General features: G+C 35.4%; 1 protein-coding gene across 12 annotated transcripts in view; it reads left to right on the top strand.

The window, feature by feature from the left end:
• Positions 1-17,760, top strand: part of Robo2 (roundabout guidance receptor 2) — a 1,540,028-nt gene extending 1,522,268 nt beyond the window's left edge. For 3 of the 12 annotated variants that reach the window (XM_085832480.1, XM_085832479.1, XM_029470223.2), the window contains 4 exons: positions 3,877-4,050; positions 10,512-10,784; positions 12,465-12,665; positions 13,733-17,760. In XM_085832480.1, the coding sequence (XP_085688606.1) occupies positions 3,877-4,050; positions 10,512-10,784; positions 12,465-12,665; positions 13,733-13,734 (650 nt within the window). In that variant the 3' untranslated portion in view covers positions 13,735-17,760. The remainder of the gene's footprint in view (positions 1-3,876; positions 4,051-10,511; positions 10,785-12,464; positions 12,666-13,732) is intronic. The other 9 variants (XM_085832485.1, XM_085832484.1, XM_085832486.1 and 6 more) reach the window with 7 other exon arrangements.
• The last annotated feature ends 712 nt before the right edge of the window (positions 17,761-18,472 follow it).

Raw genomic sequence — 18,472 nt, 5'->3', positions numbered from 1 at the left:
GCTTTGGGTTTTTCCTTCTTCCCTGTGGCAAAGGGTGGCAGCCCTTTGCCTTGCTTCTTCTCTCATCGTGCCCTATTGGTCCTTGACAGTGATCTTTAGCCCAGAGACGAATCTGTCTGAGGAGACTCTGTTGATGGTGTTATCTGTCTTAGCTTCCTTGCAGTGGTCTGTGTCAAGCAGACTTGTTTGGAATGTAAATACCATGTCCTTGTGCTTTTTCAACTAGAGTCTAGACTGCCTCTCTCTGCTCCTCCTAACTGTATTTTAATGTCTCAGATTATTATACTCCTTCCAAGTCTGTTTCTCTGTCCTGAAAAGGAGCGTGTCTGTGTCACTGACCAGTTCACTAATGTTTTAAATACTTCAAACTCTTATCGACACCGTTCTCTTGAAAGGATGAGAATAAAGCAAAAACTGTACCATATTTGATCTTCACCTATTTCTCATAAATATATATTTGTGTTATTTAGGAAGTCTAAAACAGATTTCATAAACACTTTTGTGTCTCCTTTCTAAATATATTAGGGTAAGCTCTACTTGGTGGTTAATTGTATTATGAATGAATCATATAACAACTTAAGTAAATATCCTATTAATTATAGTAAATAGTTGGTTTAATCCTCACTGTGATTTTGTTTTTTTGTTTTTTGTTTTTAAAAATTGAAAACTGGCTTTGTAGAACCTGAAGAAAATGTTACTTAAAGAATCTTCAATGCATTTTGTAAGGAAAGTGATTTACACATAAAGTTGTAATTTTTTTCCACTAACACCATGTTTCATTTTGCAGAAAAATATACCTTATGCTCATGATATTTTCATATTACTTTTAAAGGAACATTTAGCATTCAAAAACTGGAGTTATTAAGCTAATTAAAAGTTTAAAAATATATTATAACATTGTCATAAATAAAAATTCAGCAAAATGCAGTTTTCTTCATGTTCCATGTTGATTTGATATTGTTTTTTATTTAATATTGTTTAGCCATTTTATACATGATTTTTTATCGTTTTTATGAATAACTTTTAGTTGAAAATCTTGATATAATTGATGGAGTATGAACTAGCTTTAAAGGAACTGATTTCTTCTGTTTAAATACACTGACCTGCTTCAGTCCAGTTACTCTTTCTTGATACACAGCAAGTTGACTATGCATAGTAAAACTTGTGGGGAAATGCTCATGTGATAATTTAATCAATGTAAGAATTGAACCAAGTGATATATGTTTTGTCAATGAGATACAAACAGATACAGATTTTAAATAGCCTTAGTCTTCTCTTAGTATGTTGGAGACATAGATGATAGCGGGATAAAGAACTCACAATGAAACTTTAAAATAAACCGCGAGGAAATGAAATCGCCAGCTTGGTCATTATGCACTGTGTTACAGCAGATGAGATCTCTGATATAGACAACTTACTGGACCACTACATTTGTTTTTAGGTTCAATGGTAAATGGATGGGGCTCTGCATCTGATGAGGATCGTAACTTTTCTAGTCATAGATCTAGTGTAGGTAGCTCCTCAGATGGCTCCATCTTTGCCAGCGGCAGCTTTGCAAAAGCATTGGTGGCAGCAGCAGACAAAGCTGGCTTTAGGCTGGATGGAACCAGTCTTACGAGAACAGGTTGGTAGACTCCAAGTCAACACTCTTTGCATGAGAGAATCCTGTCTTCCGGACAATGATCTTTCTGTCTGTCCTTTCCTCTCAGTGAATCTAACTGCAGACTTGTAAAAATATGCATGAACACAGTAGGATGGATGCTCTGTTACCAGAACTCTCTTTTGATGCTCATATTTTGGAGCCAAAAATAGGCTCCTACCTTGCATCTCTTCTATCCTTTTTTTTTCTTTCTTAATGGCTCTGCTGGTTAACTGCAGTGTGTTTCCTTTTCATATTAAAAAGAAATAGCCGCAACTATGATTGTCATTAAACTTTCAGTAACTATCACATTGCAAAATCCTCACAAAATCAATAATGAACCTGGTGATTAGAATGATTTCGCTTTTATCTCTACTACCTTACTCTCCCCCCATTTCTTTCTGCAGAGGCACTTTCTGGGAAGGGTTCCTCTGCATGGGGTGAATGGGTCTCAGACTATCTAACAGCTCATTTGGCTGATGGTCCTAATGGTTTGACTAAGATTTTTAATACAGTAACTTACTATTTGTTTTAAAGGATGTTAGCTAAAGATACATCAAAGGCATTTGTGAGTTCAGTAAGGTATCTATGGGTACACTGCTCTTCAAAGTAAATTCATTTTGATTTCAGAGAGCGTAAATAATAGCATCAAAGTCAAATTGCATAATTATTACGTGCATCTCATGCCACAGGGTGGGGAAAGATATGTGCAATTAACTCTGGTAATTTATAAGTAAATGAGGTTGGGGGAGGGGAAAACAACAGCTTTGGCATGATATATATGCTCCTATATTTGTATATATACTTCTTAACTGCAAACAATAGGAAGATAATATTCACATTTACTATGTTGTCTTAACAAAATCAACTAATGAACTATCAAATGCATGCTTCAGTTTAAATGGCACTCAAATGATAAAGAAAAAAGGCTTTGGACCTTGCTATACGTTCAGGTTATAAAATTATATCTTGGATATTGTCCTAAGCTTCCCCATCATTATTTCTTTCTAACATGCATTAAATATTCCTCAAACCAAATGTAAGCATGTCTCAGGCATTGCCAAGGTTTAATTTTATATAGCCTCCAAACTAAAATATGTTGTGATAAACCTGGTTATTTGAATTTTCTTGCTGCCCAAGGCATAAGTCAGAATCTTTATGTTGCCTGAGTGCTTTTTGTGGCATTTGCTATAGGCAAAGAAGGGAGAGGGTGCAAGGGAGCTAATAAATTAGAAGGCATAAGTGCACCAGCACCATGTATGCTAATTGCTAATAAAGCATCAAGCCATATCGTCACACTGACTAGGGAACGTGTAACTACATATGATAATTTTGTATGAAGTGAAAATACACACAAGAGAATAAATACATGCACATAAACCAGTCCTCTCTTACAATGATAAACTTAGTATTAAAATAATTCACTGTACAAAGTGGATTCACTGACCCTTTTCCCAGAATAAATTCCATGTACATATTCTAAGCCATCAAAAAGAAAAAGAGCACGTTTCATTTTAAAATGTAGAATGCCAAGGCTGTTAAATAGGGTAATATTGCACAGAAAACATATATCACATTTTAGTTTATACACTGAGACTATATCCTGCTACCTTCTGCACTGCTAAAAGGTAGAAATCATTGTGTATGAACATTAAGTGGCAAGGTCAATTTTATTTATGCATCTCAGCAGATCTTTCGTGTACACTTTTAAATGTTACGACTCCAATACAGTGTTTAGGATTCTAAGAGTAAAACTTGACTATTCAAATAAAACAGTACACAATTCAATTCTTAAAAAAATATATAACAAAAACAAAAGACAAAAAATATCTTTTTTCTTATTTTGAAAAGTAAATGTGGCATGCATTTGCATAGATTTATGAAAGAATTACCAATATTGTCAAAACTAAATAAAACTATGATCAAGCAATGGGAAGCTTTGGGTTGGTGGATTTATTTCAGGCTCATCTGCTTGAAATGTGTTTTTGCTGGATGGGGTCTTCTTAGCTTATTAAAAACTGGGTGAATTATGTGCAACAGGTCATGCATCCTGTGAAGACATGCAGCAGGGTTTTGTACCTTCACATAGCATCTGTGGGTACATTCACTAGCTAGTCTAGTAAGGGCAGAGACACGAGGCAAGACAGACAAACAAACAAACAAAAAAGACAAACAAACAACAACAACAAAAAGTATTACGGAGTCCTCCATGTCCATTCCCTTGGTTTTCGTTTCAGGAAAAGCCTTTACCTCCTCTCAAAGGCAGCGGCCCACCAGCCCGTTTTCTACAGACAGTAACACCAGTGCTGCCCAGAATCAAAGCCAGAGGCCTCGGCCCACGAAAAAACATAAGGGAGGGCGGATGGACCCACAGCCAGCGTTACCTCATCGGAGGGAAGGGATGCCAGATGGTAGGTCACTCATCTGAACTTCCTCTCCTTATGAAAAAGTCTCCATCTTCTCACTAACTTTCAGTAGAGGAGGTGTTGTAGATTAGGCGATGCCTCAATGCCTGCTAGTTCAGATACTTGGTCACGTGCCATCTTTAAAGAAAACACACTCTCTTTTCAATCATGTGAAATTTATCATCGTCGTCGTCATCATCATCATCATGCCTCATGAAAGATCTACAATTCTACTTCCCAAAGTTTTAGCTCCTCTAAAAGCCTCTAGCATCTCGTTTTAAGCGTAGGAAGGGGACTGTTAGCACAGGTAGACTTGGAGTAGTGTGAGAACACCTACAATCATTGGGGCCATTTTACTTTCTTTTATTTTGAGAAGTCCATGGAATGATTAAGTTTTGGGTTCATGAATTTCGGAGCTAATAGGCAGCCATAGTCTGTTGATGAAAAGACTTTCTTTCTCTCAGGTGTTGCAATATATGATCACAATCGTAAACATAGTGAAAATAATGAAAAAGAGAAACTTTATTTCACGTCTAGGAAGTGCAAGTCTTGGTGTCCATTAATAGGGTCCTTTATGGCTGTAGGCAGTGCCTTCTTTTGGTAACCTCAAATGATGGAACGGGTTTCTCTGGTGTTCTTTATAAAGGGCCTGAGCTAACTTCATTACCTAATGACCACAAGGGGGTCTCAACTCCCAATGCCATATGAATGGTAGAGGCATAATGATTCCACGCATAAGAAAGGCTAATATTTGGTTTTCACTTAATGTCCAAATTGTAAATACTTTTGACTTTAGGGAGCATAGGGTTTATGTCCTAAATCCACTCCTAGTTATGTGAGTATACCTATGGGGGGAAAAAAAAAACAAATTTAAAACTGTAACTGTGGGAGTGGCTCAGAGTATAGAATGCTTGCCTACCATAGAAATGTACCCCTAGATTTGTTAAACAAAATCCATAAACTGGGCTTGTTGGCACATATATAATCCAAATACATGAGATACTGAGTCATTAGTATAATAGTTCAACTTATTTGACAGGGTCACAAGAAACCAAGTCTCCAAACATATTACTGTGAATGATTGTCAATAAAACTTTATTGACAGATGAACTAATGTGAGAAACAGTGTTTTATTTAAATCATTTTATTTATGCATAGTGTCTAATTTTTTGAGCATTTCGTTAAATACTGTTCTCTTCAGGAAGAAATATTACTGGAAGTCATACATGTGCAGTAACAATTCTATTTTGTTATGCTTATGGAGTAATCTCAGTTTTCATATTTTCAACTCAGTTCTCATGCTTTCTAAATATATTTATTCTAGGCCTCTGTTTTGATGCTCTACAATTTAATATATTTTAAGTATTTCCTGTAAATTTAGATGCAAAGGAAATTTTCTCCCTACTTCTCAAAAACACCTCCTTATGACCTCCCAGATTTATCATGAGATCATTTTACTGAACATCAAGAGGATTAACCTAGCCAAGGTGAAGGTTAGAACCATTTGGAAATATCCTAAAATATGGCCTGCTGGTTCTGATATAATTGTCAGGGGTGCAATTCTCTTTCTGTGCATTCCTGTAACACAGATTGGAAAAACTAGACCCAGTCCTTGGGCCTCTGACTTACTAGGATAAGATAAAACCTTAGCTGGAAAGCAATCATGGATTTGATTCTTATTTTTGTGGGACAGAATCCAGCTGCCAACGTTGTACTTTCTGTAAATGTCATTATGCTAAGACTCAAACATCAAACATGTTTGTTTTAATATCTCTTGGCTTTGCACATTTTTCCAGCATACTCTGTTTCTTTGGGAAGTGTTTCCATGGAGTATGAATGTTTAAGGATACAGGTGTTAACACGGGCCTAAAATTTGACATCTTAGGATGCACAAAAAGAACAAAACAAACACTCACAGTGTTCTTTCTGGTTCAAATAATCTGAGGATTAATTGATTACTTTAGGTAATTTTTAGTGTTGATCTTACTCTTTCAACATATAGATTTCTCTTGCAGATATGTACATTTTAAACAAAAATAGTAATAATTATTCCTGATCAAATCACTCTGTTTCAGACGGTCATTGCTTAGCAGCATTTGCTGCATAAGAGTTTTACACTAAAACTTTTGTATTATGGTTTATGATCGTCTTTATGGGCACATTAATTAGGGTAATTATTGTTGCGTGTTTTATCAAATATTTAACCTCAACATCTCAGCAAAATAATGACTTTATTCTCATTGACACAATCATCTTTCAAGATCAGGTGGCTATCCTTTAACCAGTTACTTACCCAAGGTTTTAGGAATTGAGGAGATTGGGATATCATCACTCTGTATGTATGTGTGTGGGATGTGTGTGTGTGTGTTTTTTCTGGGTATGTCTGTGTATAGATATTTATGTTCATTTGTATATATTGAGGGATGCACATGTCTGTGAACTAGCCACTTGCCTCATGTATGGAAACTAACAGTTAACGATGAATGTCTTTTTCAACTCCTCTATTTTTTCTTTCTTTTAGAGATAGGAATTCTCACTCTTCCCAGAGCTCACAAATTTTCTACTCTGGTTTTCTAGCAAGTTCCAATTCTCGTCTGTTCCTCCTAGGACTGGTCCTGTAGGTGCTCATCATAGGACCTGCCTTTGTTTTATATGTGGGTGTTGAAGGACTGAAATCAGGTCTTCATGTTTGGAGAGCAGGCATATTACACACTCCCCCATTCTCTCTAGCCTGCAGGTCCACCAGTGTTAAGGTTGGGCTTTGTGGATTCTGGAGAATGACAGATGATTATTGATAGTAGAATATCCTAATAGCAAGTGGTACATGCCACTTTTCCTGTGTCATTGTCAAGATTACTGTCTCCTTGTGTCACGTTACCTTCTGAGGAAAGGAAGGAATGTACTGTGTCCACTGAGAAGAACTTGGAATAAGGAGAAATATCGGGGTTCCCCCCTTCCAAAAGTGATATAAAAGCCCATACACATTTACAGAAATGCTTGTTTCTTTTATGGAATATCTCATCTAAGCAGGAGTTGTAGAATCCAAGTCATCTATCCTTGAAAGAAATACCCTGCTCAATTCTGGACCAAGGATGGTTGGCAGTTCCCCCTCAATGAGTTCTCCAGAGATTATGTTCTCTCAAACTGTACTGTCTTTGACCTAGTCTGTAACTCCCAGTTAAGACAGAGATTTCTTGTCTATATATGCCACAATATAGCTTTCTGAAATTTCATGAGCTCATTGGTTCCTCAATTTAAATATTTAGTGAGCATATATTATGGATATTATCCCTCAGTCAAATTATATTCCAGTCAAAAAACAGAGGTTCAGACCAATATAAACGCATAAGTGATAATATAAAGTACTCCAATGGTGTTTCTTGCCATGGAGAGAGAAACAACAGAAATTTTAAAGTATTTTGGAGGTAATGTTTTAATGTAGGGTTATCAAGGAAAGCCGCAACAACAACAGGACATATGATAAAAGGCAGGAAGAATATAAGTAAAAGAACAATGTTTACATTCAAGAGAAGGTCATCCTAGGAGCTGATACCAGCAATTAAAAGGCTGGTGTTTATTTGACACTTTTTTTTTAAAGGAAAGCAAGACTATAACTAGAGCAGATAGAAAAACAAGATGGAATATGACACCATTCAACTAAGAAAGTAGCAATGTTTAAGGACCTGTAGTCTGAGAAAATCCCTGGAAAGGTGTGTGTGTGTGTGTGTGTGTGTGTGTGTGTGTGTGTGTTTGAATTAATCTTAGTATATTTTTTTATTTTTAAGGTAAATGAATGGCATGATATTATATTTTTTAAGTAGAAAATGTCAGTCTAGATTTTGTATAGGCAAGAATAAATGGCCCAAAAGTATAAAAATAGAGACAGTTGGAGATCACAGAAACAATAAATAGGGGTGCTTCATGGCACCCTCAGATGATCAGTGAAAGCAAGCAATAAGAAAGGAGCTGGAAACAACCGGATTTGTAAATGTAAGTTAATGTATGCCACAGAGAGAGCGATTCAAAGACAATTTCATAGTTTGGGCAAAGGTTGAGGCTGGAACTCTACCTGAACACAACGATAAACACAGCAATAGAAGCAAAAGTCTTTATAGGATGTTGCACAGCTGCGTTGAAGTATTAAGTGTAGACTTCTGAGCTGGGTTCATTACTGTGGGCACAATTACGTGAGCTGGGTCTTAGGAAAAGAAAGATTCAGACTAGAGATGCTCAGTCGCTTTTTACTCCACCCTCATCCATCCCCCATCAGCCCACATTCACTTTCCTGAAAAATAAAAGAGAATAATAAGGTGCCTATGTCATTGGACTGTCACTGATTGACAATAGCTAACCCACAGTGGGCCAGTGAGATACTCTAGTGAACTGGCTTACTTGAAATAATTCCACAAAGAATTGAATAATAAATTTAATTTAAGTAAATGCATTGGATTATATAGTTGTATTTTTTTTCCACAGTCATTTGTAATTCCATCTCCTTCCAGTTTATTTCAATGTGGATGCAATAGCCTTGATTCTTAGAAGATAAAATCTCCAAGGATATTATACAATTACCAAGCTATATAATTTCAAGTCAAATTAAATAGGCATCAGAATTTTAGCTGCCATAAGTAAATGCTATTTTGGCCATTCTAGAAATTAAACAGCTTAGATGGTGAATAAAAATCAATGACAAGATATGTTATTTTAGAATTCAATACAATCCTTTCCCCTCACTGACAGACTAAGCCCAATAACTCAAATGAAATAATTAATTTGCATTCACAAAACACACAGCAAAGGAAACCAGTATTAAATGTAAAAGAAACACAAAACTCATTAGATTACCATGCAAATAGATAGCATATTATTGCATTAGATCTTCATTTTGGAAGGAATGGTCCAAATGCAATCCTATTCACCCAGACAGCATCCCCTTTCTCATCAATGATTAGCAGCTCTTAATCTAAACTGAGGACACTCATAAGAGCTAAGAATACTGCTTCAACTTGGAATGCCAAGAGCATGTGCTCAATAAACCAGTAAATTCCTTCCAATGGAAGATAAAATTTTGCTCATAAAACAAAGGATAAATCCGTTTAAAGCAAACACTTGATCTTTCTTAAAAGGTAATTGGCTTCTTGTGTACAAAATATTTTGGTTTACGTTTCTAATTTCAACCAGTATTATTAAAAAGAAAAACATGTTTATAAAAAGGGAATGAGAAATAATTGCTCACATTGAGTAGAATATCCTTAATTCATTTAATAAATGTATATTGCATGATGTATAAGTTTTATAAATAAACAATATAATTGTCTAATCCAAGGATGAGCCATGAGATTTACAATAGTTTGTAAAAGAAAAAAAATCAGATGATAATGATAAAAATGAATGGTTAGAAGGATGCAAAGTCCTTAAGCATGTCATTTTAGAAATAATATTAGAAAGATAGGGGACTTTGGGGATAGCATTTGAAATGTAAATGAAGAAAATATATAATAAAAAATTTTTAATATAATCTCATAACTAAAGACATTCAAAATATAAAGATAAATATCTGAAAAGTTAGCAAAGGAAAATGAAAATTTAACTCATCTTCAACTTTATGTTTTCTTCATTTCAAAAGTTTAATTTTAAAGGCTCTTTCAGATTACAAGCAAACCACTCTTGACTTGTTGAATAACCTCTAAAATGTTCTTTCAAAAACTTATCAAGCCCATCTCAAATTTCTGCAATACACTGTCTGCACTGCTCACCCCACAGCATATTCAATCCGTGCTCTGGATATTTATTACTTGTTCAAATTAATACAAGGGAAGATTATAATGTATTAGTTGTAACTCATTAGCTAACTCATGAAACGGACAGACAGGATCAGTTGTCAGACAAGTGTTAATTGTATTTAATAATGTTAGCTTAACCCGGTGACTGGTGCTCAGTGTGGTACACACTAGTGCAGAGATAGTCATATGCTGTGCATGATATGGCCTACAGTCCCCTGTTTACAGAGCATGATCTTTCCTGTGGAGATCTTTAAGAGCGCTATTGTTCTCGGTGGTGTTTACTAGCACAGCTGCTAGAATCTGTAGTGATTTAAAGAGGGGAGATTGAATATAAACCACAAATTGTCCTTTACCTTGAATGCCAGCCCTTAGCTTGCTGTTGAAAATATGATCCCTGTTGAACAGATGTATGAAAAGAGTCGATTTTAATCTCAAAGACAAGATGGCAAGAAGATAGAAGACAGATCAATAACATGCATTTTGAATAGCCATTAATTGACTTTATTTTCCACAACCTTTTGCATGGATGATATTTGTGAGAGGGCAAGGGTTTTTCAGTTTTGGGGGAGTTTTTGTTTTTGTCTTTGTTTTTGTTTTTTGTTTTTCTCATTTTTTTCAACTTAAACTTGTAATTTTTTTTTCATTAAATCTTAGTCCATTCTAAACGTTATTCAAAATTTTTAGATCTTCCCCCACCACCAGATCCCCCACCAGGTCAGGGTTTAAGGCAGCAGATAGGCCTGAGCCAACACTCTGGTAACGTGGAAAACTCAACAGAGAGAAAAGGAAGCTCTCTAGAGAGACAACAAGCAGCCAACTTAGAAGACACAAAGAGCTCATTGGATTGTCCAGCTAAAACTGTTCTAGAGTGGCAGCGTCAAACCCAGGACTGGATAAACTCTACAGAACGCCAAGAAGAAACTCGGAAAGCCCCACACAAACAAGGGGTTGGATCAGGTGTGTGCTGCACAGTCCCAACAAAGTGTGACTGTTATCACTTATTCTTTCCTACCAGGTATATTAGGAATGGCATCTGTTTAAGGGCATCTGAGTTCACCCCAAATAAGTTCAAACTGAAATTCTTCAAAAGCTTAACAGCACACAGTCAGTGGAGACTTAGTCCACAAGTTAACCTTGTAAAAGGTCTTTGAACTTAGAAACCCCCAAGAGTCATCTGGAGTGCTCAGAAAACAGCTCAATGTTTTTATCCTTTAATATCGATATTGAGGGTTTTTTTTTCAATAACACTAAATTTCTCACTGTGCATCAACTTAATATCAACTTGAAACTGGTTGATTGAAGTAGCCAGTCACTTGAAAGGGAGTTAACATCTTTCAAAAAAGGAGAATTAATTCAGATCACAAAACTGCAGAGAGATGCACAATCAGGCATCCTGAAATTAGAAAAAATGGAAGTGAGCTCGTATGTTCTTTATATGAATAAATGAAATTCAGTGTTAACATTTGGATGGGAAGATCTTTTATTTATAAAAAAAATTTCCTGGAAGTTTCATAATATAAACTTCATAATTCCTGCTTCAATATGATTTGGTGAAGAGGTAAATCGGTTACATAAATATATGGTTTGAGGGAGCATTCGCCCTTGCTTAGTGTCTACTGGACATGAACACACAGACACACTTCAGAACAGCATCCCTTTATAGAGTCTATATTTATTTGTACCCAGTCATGTCTAGGTTTGTTCTCACCCCATGCATTTTTCTTAATTACATCATGTCAACATGTGGTGTTAAATTCTTAGAAGGTTTATTTCATCAAAGGACCGAGAATGACAATGGCAATATCTAAATCTACATTTTGGAAGGTTACCAGATGTGAAAAACACTACCTGCCCTGTCTCATTAAGTACTATCCAAGGAATAAAATGATAGATTCAATCAGCAGGTTATATTCACTTAATCACGACATATATCCAGAATACTGGAATAAACCGTAGTGGGTGTGGAAGGGATGAGACACAGAAAATAACTGGGATAAAGAAAAGAGCAGACCTGCCTATGGATTATAACACTATTTTGGAGAGATGATATCTAAAAGGAACATAAGTACATTGTAATTAGTGTTTTGTTCTCTTTTAATGAAACATGGAACTTTTCAAACAATGGATTTCTAACTCAAGAAATATCAAATATTTAGGAAGCTTATGTAATGTCTATCTATATTCTAATCTAATTCTATATCTACATAATCTATAACTAATTCTGTATCTAAGCCGATTGAGAAAATATTTCCATAGTGTAAGAAATCATTTTCCTTTGGTCTTAATGGGAAAATTTAAATTGAGCTTCACTGACCTCCAAAAATAATTCTCAGACATTGTGTTTGTTAAGCAAACTATGGTTCTTTTCAGCAGATCTCCATTGCAATGATTTTAAGCCTTGCAAATACTATGTTGTCCTTATCCCAAGATCTCTTTTGATTTGGACTATTGAGTGTGTGTTGTAGGGAAAAGTTCCCTGCGTGTGCAAATTCCTATTAATATCCAGAAAAGATTCAGCTTCCTACTTCCCATTTTGCTGGAGAATAAAATAATGAAATTGCCTCTAAGAACTGGGTTTGTGTTTGGCACCTGTGCTGCCATTCAATTCAGTCTTCTATGGTTTGTTTTCTTTTTCAGAGGAGTCCCTGGTGCCCTACAGCAAGCCCAGCTTCCCTTCTCCTGGGGGGCACAGCTCATCAGGAACATCCTCCTCTAAAGGGTCCACTGGCCCTCGGAAGGCCGACGTGCTGAGGGGCAGCCACCAGAGGAATGCCAATGACCTTCTCGACATTGGATATGTGGGCTCAAATAGTCAAGGACAGTTTACAGGTGAATTGTGTAAGTTCCTTGGATCCTTTCAAAGGCCTTTGCGATTGAAAAAGAATACTGGGCTGAGCGGGCCGTGGTGGTGCACGCCTGTTTCGAACCCTCCCCCCCCCAAAAAGAATACTGGGCTGATGGGATCGCTGTATTAAATACTATGAGTGATAAAAATTTATAGCCGCTAAGAAAAACAAATTCAATTATTTCGCTCAGGATTGGCCATAAGTTTAAGAGATAACTGTTTAGAACAGTCCATGATGCAAATATTTCATTGGTATTTTAAGTTGGCTTAAAGCATATAAATTTCTTTTAATGTAGGTAATTAGTCTTAACACTTACAAGTAACGTGCAATCTCTTTGGCAAAGGGAGCTTCACCCTTTATAACTGACTGCAATAAAGAAAAGGAAGCAAATTACCCAGTTGAGAATTTTGGTTACTTATTATGATTAGAGCTGGATGTACTATCTATGTCTTAGTTCTGAGATTTAAAAAAATAAGAAATTATGTGTTCTTAGCCCTCTTAGTAACTTTCATGAAGCTTTTATAAAAGGTCCTTTTACTTGAGTTAGCTGTTATTTTATTCTTACATTATAAAAATAAGACGATTGCACATTCTTAATAAATCTACTTACATATGTGAAATGTCAGTTTACTAGTGACTTCACATTAGTATTTTGAGCTAGTCCATCCTGTGATGAAGGAAAACTACTTATAAAACTGTAAAGTTCCATATTAATATGAATTACTACCATTGGCTACTGCTAAGTTTGTTATCATGGTTTGTTTATAACTTCTGTTTTGACTCACAGCATTTTGCTTCTTTTGTAACTTACATTGTGGTATCTGTAGCCTGCTAAGTACTTTTAAAAAAAACTCCCTGTGCATCCCATGTCTGTGAGCTCCTTGGTACTTCCCTTTTCCCTTACAGCCTTCAAAGGAAATTATTTAAACTCACAAATGCAATAAATAGCTGAAAATCTTTAGTTATTCTCTATTTGCTTTGATTTTATTGCTAGCCAGGATAGAAGAATATTTAACATACAAGAAAGCTATATTTATAACTTTTTCTTCTCTTTTGCAGAGTAACTGAGAGGGGACATACAAAGATGCTCTGAGGACCATCAGGTCCAAACTCATGGAAGTGATAACATTTAACAGTGCAATGAACAATTTCTTTATTTATGTACTATTAAAAAAAAACTGTAAATGCAATGTAAAGACACACAGCCACACATATTCCACAGTTATTTTCTTGTGTTCTTCTCTTACTTACACCACCCACCTTAACTCTTTCTTGTCAGGAGTATAAAAAACAAAGAAAGAAAGCAAAACTCACCCTCCAGGAAGAAAAGGATTTTCCTCTGTATATAATTTCTTTTGCGCATTGCTATGCAAGCTCACTCTTTTTAACTCTGTTCATATCATTGTCTGTTCTGATTGGTCTGTTGTACTATATGTGAATTAATGGGCTGTGGTGCCAGATATTAACTTTTAATTGTGTAACTTTTTATGTTTAAATTTTGCACTGCGATTTTATTTGGTGATAAGCACAAATCTCTACTCCTCATGACATGAAGAAAAGCTTGAATGTGAAGGGAGTTTTCTGTACTGTAAGTTAGGTTGGATGATGCTGGTGTAACCAATCCAGTTAGATGGTTTTCAGTTGGGGGTGTAGAAATAGGAAGATCGAAGGGATGATGGTGTTGGCAACGTCTTCTTGAAACAACAGATATCGAGTCAATTTTAAGAAGCAGAAAGATGGATACTATTGACTAAAGCAGGGGTCAAAAGAAGGGGGTTTAAGTCTAGACAGAGTATGTAATAAAGTATGGTGGTAGCAAAGATGTACTAACTTGCTTTAAAAATATTATTAAAGTTTTATTTAGAATGAACTTTACCTGCCATTGTAATTAGCCCATCTTAGAATTACAATGAGCAAAATAAAAATCAAGGTGTTTCAAGAGATCTGTATTTATATTACAGCTTTTTAAAAACAGCAGTTTTGAATAACCATAGTTAATCTCTCCAACTCATTAAGTCAGACTATAACATGGAGTTCCCCAAGGAAACAAACAAACAAACAACAAATGAACTCCAGAAACTCTAGCAAATAGTTAAAGAAGCAACTTATTCTTCGAGCATACTCGCCTACTCTTGAATATGAGCTCAATTGCAATATCTTGTTCATCTTTCTAATACATGTACAGTACATATTAGAGGATGTAGGCACATCACTTCAGTTCATTTCTTTTTTAAAAAAAAAATAAGCAAACTAATGCATTCTGCATACAATTTTGTGTTTCTTTTGGTTAAAATGTGAAATCGATGCCACCAGATGTATAGCCACATTATAAGTGCTTAAAGGCAGTGCTCACAGTATGTTCCATTTCCAGTTAGGAGATTTATTGGACTCAATATTTTCTGGTACATTCTCAGAAATTGGCTACCAACTCAAATCTGTTTGACCCATTTTTGAATGAGTAAATCGGAAAGAACAGTCAAAAGGGAGGAAAAAAATGCATGTTTATACACTTTTTAAATAAAACCAAATCTTGTAAGTGGACATTAATAACAGTGTCCTGCCTCATTTGTTTTCACGACTCTAAGAACGAGGACTTCCTCAACATCAATTATGTATGCTCAAGATAAATGTGACTTTGAAATGTTTGTTAGCTTCTGTACATGTATGTAAGTCAAGTAGATGATAGCCTCCCTGAAACTACCACTTATAACATTTTCCCATGTGCTACTTACACAAGCTTAAATTCTAGTTCAGCAAATGTTTTTCATTATTTTTTCTTATGGTTTATTCAATAGAGGGTACCTAGAAACATATTCAGTGTGATGGTCAACATATTGAGTGCTCAAGTAGGGGATATTTACATTGGCAATACATACTGTGCATTATTGGTTCAGATGCCAACTCATGAGACATTATCATAAGAAATGGATAATATAAGAACATGGCTCTAAGGGTCCTTCTCCACAGGCAAGCCTAGAATTTGAGGTTCTTCATGGGTCCCAAAACTTGCTTAGTGTTATATACTTAACTTCCTTCACTGAAGTATCAAGCAATTCTAACACACCGTTTAACAACTTTCTACCATCAGTGCCTGCATTTTATTGAAGTTTGATGTCTCTGGTACAAGGAAATAGGGACAGCTGAACAATTTCTGTGGGGGAAAAAAGGCTTCTGTAATTATTGTCAATTCTAAGTTGTGATGAATATAACTTTTCATCTATACAGTTCCTTACTCATGGTCTCTATTTAAAATCATAGGCTCTTTTAAGATATACTTTTAGTTGTGTCTTCACTGTATGTTCACGAATAATATAATTTAGTGAAAAACTTTAGTACATCATATGTATGGTAACTGACATCTGCAGATTATTATCAAACCAAATCATAAGAAATAATATCTTCAGATCACATGTTGACTTACAGAACAATTTCAGGTTATAGCATGATGTCTTTCTGCTTGACTTCAGTATATGATCATAAGCAATTATATTGTGTCCATACAGTTTACAGACTGTGATTACCACAAAATCTTGCATCTGATATCTACCATGAAGATGAAATAATATGCTATGAATTTCAGGCATAGACATACTATCAGCAATAGAAAGCCTTCATCATCTAGGTATTTGGACAAATCCATTCACCGTCAACTATCAGATTGTTAACTGGGACACATACCTCCCTCCTAAATGCTTTCTTTTCGTCTTGTACTTGATTGAATGTGATAGGAAATCTGCTGAGTTGACTCTTCTGTGGGCCTGAGCAGAAACATGCGTAAGCCATCAGAAGGAAGTCTGCATGGGAAGGAAACCTTACTTTCACTTGTAGGCAATACTGCTGCGTAGTCACGGCAGACCCAAGCACAGCTTCTTTCCGAAAAAGCAAAGTCTCCTTATGAAATATATACATCAGTGCCCAAACTCAGGTGTACCAGTGTAAAGCTAAGGGTTTGCCTACCCTTTTTCATATCATTTTACATAAGCAAGTTAGGAGACTACAGGGCTATGAAAATAATTGTTTCCTTCACAGGATTTGGAGCAAGTTCACGGGAGTACATAGGACAGTCAAGCCCAGTGTAAACACTACCAAAGGAAAGGAAAGCCTTGCAGAAGCGTGTGCTTCGACCAACAGAGCAGCTTAAGTATGCTCTGTGTTACAGCTTAATGCACTCCATATTCAAATCCCACTGTCAGTGGGATTTAAGTTGCAAGTTTATATGTGATTTCATGGAACACAACCAAGTTCTACTTAATACTTTATGCAATTTTTTTTCACTGATGAAAAATCAATATCCACATCAATGGGTGCCCAGCTGCGGATCACCTCTCCTAAAAAGCGATCTTGTCAGTATTGAAGAAATGTAGAACCATAACTTTCACTACTAATATCATTTTGCTCAACTACTTCTGTATATTGTGAAAAAGGGGCAGGGCTGGGGGGATGTGTGTTTCCACATTATCTGAGAGGTGAAACTATTTTTGTGTTGCTTTGCCCTAATGGGTACTTCAAATGAAACACCATACAATTTTAAATAACATGCAATTAATGAATATTTTTTACTCTCATAACATTAAAGGCATTTGTTGTGATTTTAAAGTGTTACAAGATAAGAGATTTTTGTGATCGTGGGTAGACTTTTTATACTTTGTTTTATAGATGGATTTTTTTTCCACTGTAGTTTACTTGAGTGGACAAACAGTATCCCAAATCTCAATGTGTTTCATTTGATATTGTTAGATCATCAAAGAAATTGGCATAAAATTGATTCATAGTATTGTCAAAGAATTGTGTATTGTGTATTCACTGGGAAAAATAAAAAATATATTCACATTCCAATTTTGTAAAAAAAAAAAAAAGCCATTTATGTAAACAATTTTCTCTGTGGACAAACCAAAAATAGATCCTTGTGTCACTTTTAGAATTCTGTGACTATTTTGTGGCCCAATATTCATATTTCTTTTTTTCAAATTTAAATATGGATCAGAAGTGCTTGGTAAGAAATAATACGTAGTCATGATTAAAGACAGCAATAAAAGCTGCAAGTATTTGAAATTATATATCCTAGTTTGTCAGCACTACTTTCCACATCTCTTGTTTCCCTCACAATGAAGTTTAGATAGGCAGTAAACCGAAGGAAATGATTTGATCAACAGAATTACTCTACTAATTTATTTTGAAAGGTAAGTAAATGCAACTGGAAGCAAGTGGCCTTTGCTTGCTTGTTTGATTAAAAAATATTAATGATGCATCTCTGTTAGGACATGTATCCATGTTCCTTAAAATAATGACCAAAGTAACAATGAGAGAGAGAGAGAGAGAGAGCAACAAACAGACAAAAAGACAGAGAGACAGACAGAGAAACAGAGAATCTTGGAAAATTCATTAAACCTTGAAATACTCACTTAAAAATATCTTCAGGAGCACATAGCACAAGAACCATGTAATTTATTTCTATTGATTTACCTAAATGAGAAGGAGGGAATGCAATACTATGAGAATAATTATAAATAATGTACCCAGTACAATGAAATTATGTATATATGTAAGTTAAAAACAAAATATACCAGCTACTCAACTGTCAAAGATAGAAGGAAGAGAAAATCACCATTGTATTGTTAAATATCTACTGTGGAAAAAAAACTGAGACAAGGAAACTGTGCAAGAATATTGAAAGAGTGTACACATGGTTTCTCAATTATTGTATATATTAATTCAAGTAAATGTATGCCAGGATTACAAGAAAGCACACACATAAGAGATAATACAGTATTCCTTCAACTTGTAAAAACATATTTTGTT

The sequence above is a fragment of the Mus caroli genome, unplaced genomic scaffold, assembly GCF_978045245.1.
Source record: "Mus caroli unplaced genomic scaffold, Mus_caroli_1 scaffold_17, whole genome shotgun sequence".
Lineage (NCBI taxonomy): Eukaryota > Metazoa > Chordata > Mammalia > Rodentia > Muridae > Mus > Mus caroli.
The sequence above is the reverse complement of the archived record's forward strand: the minus strand, read 5'-3'. Positions and strand labels throughout refer to the sequence as shown.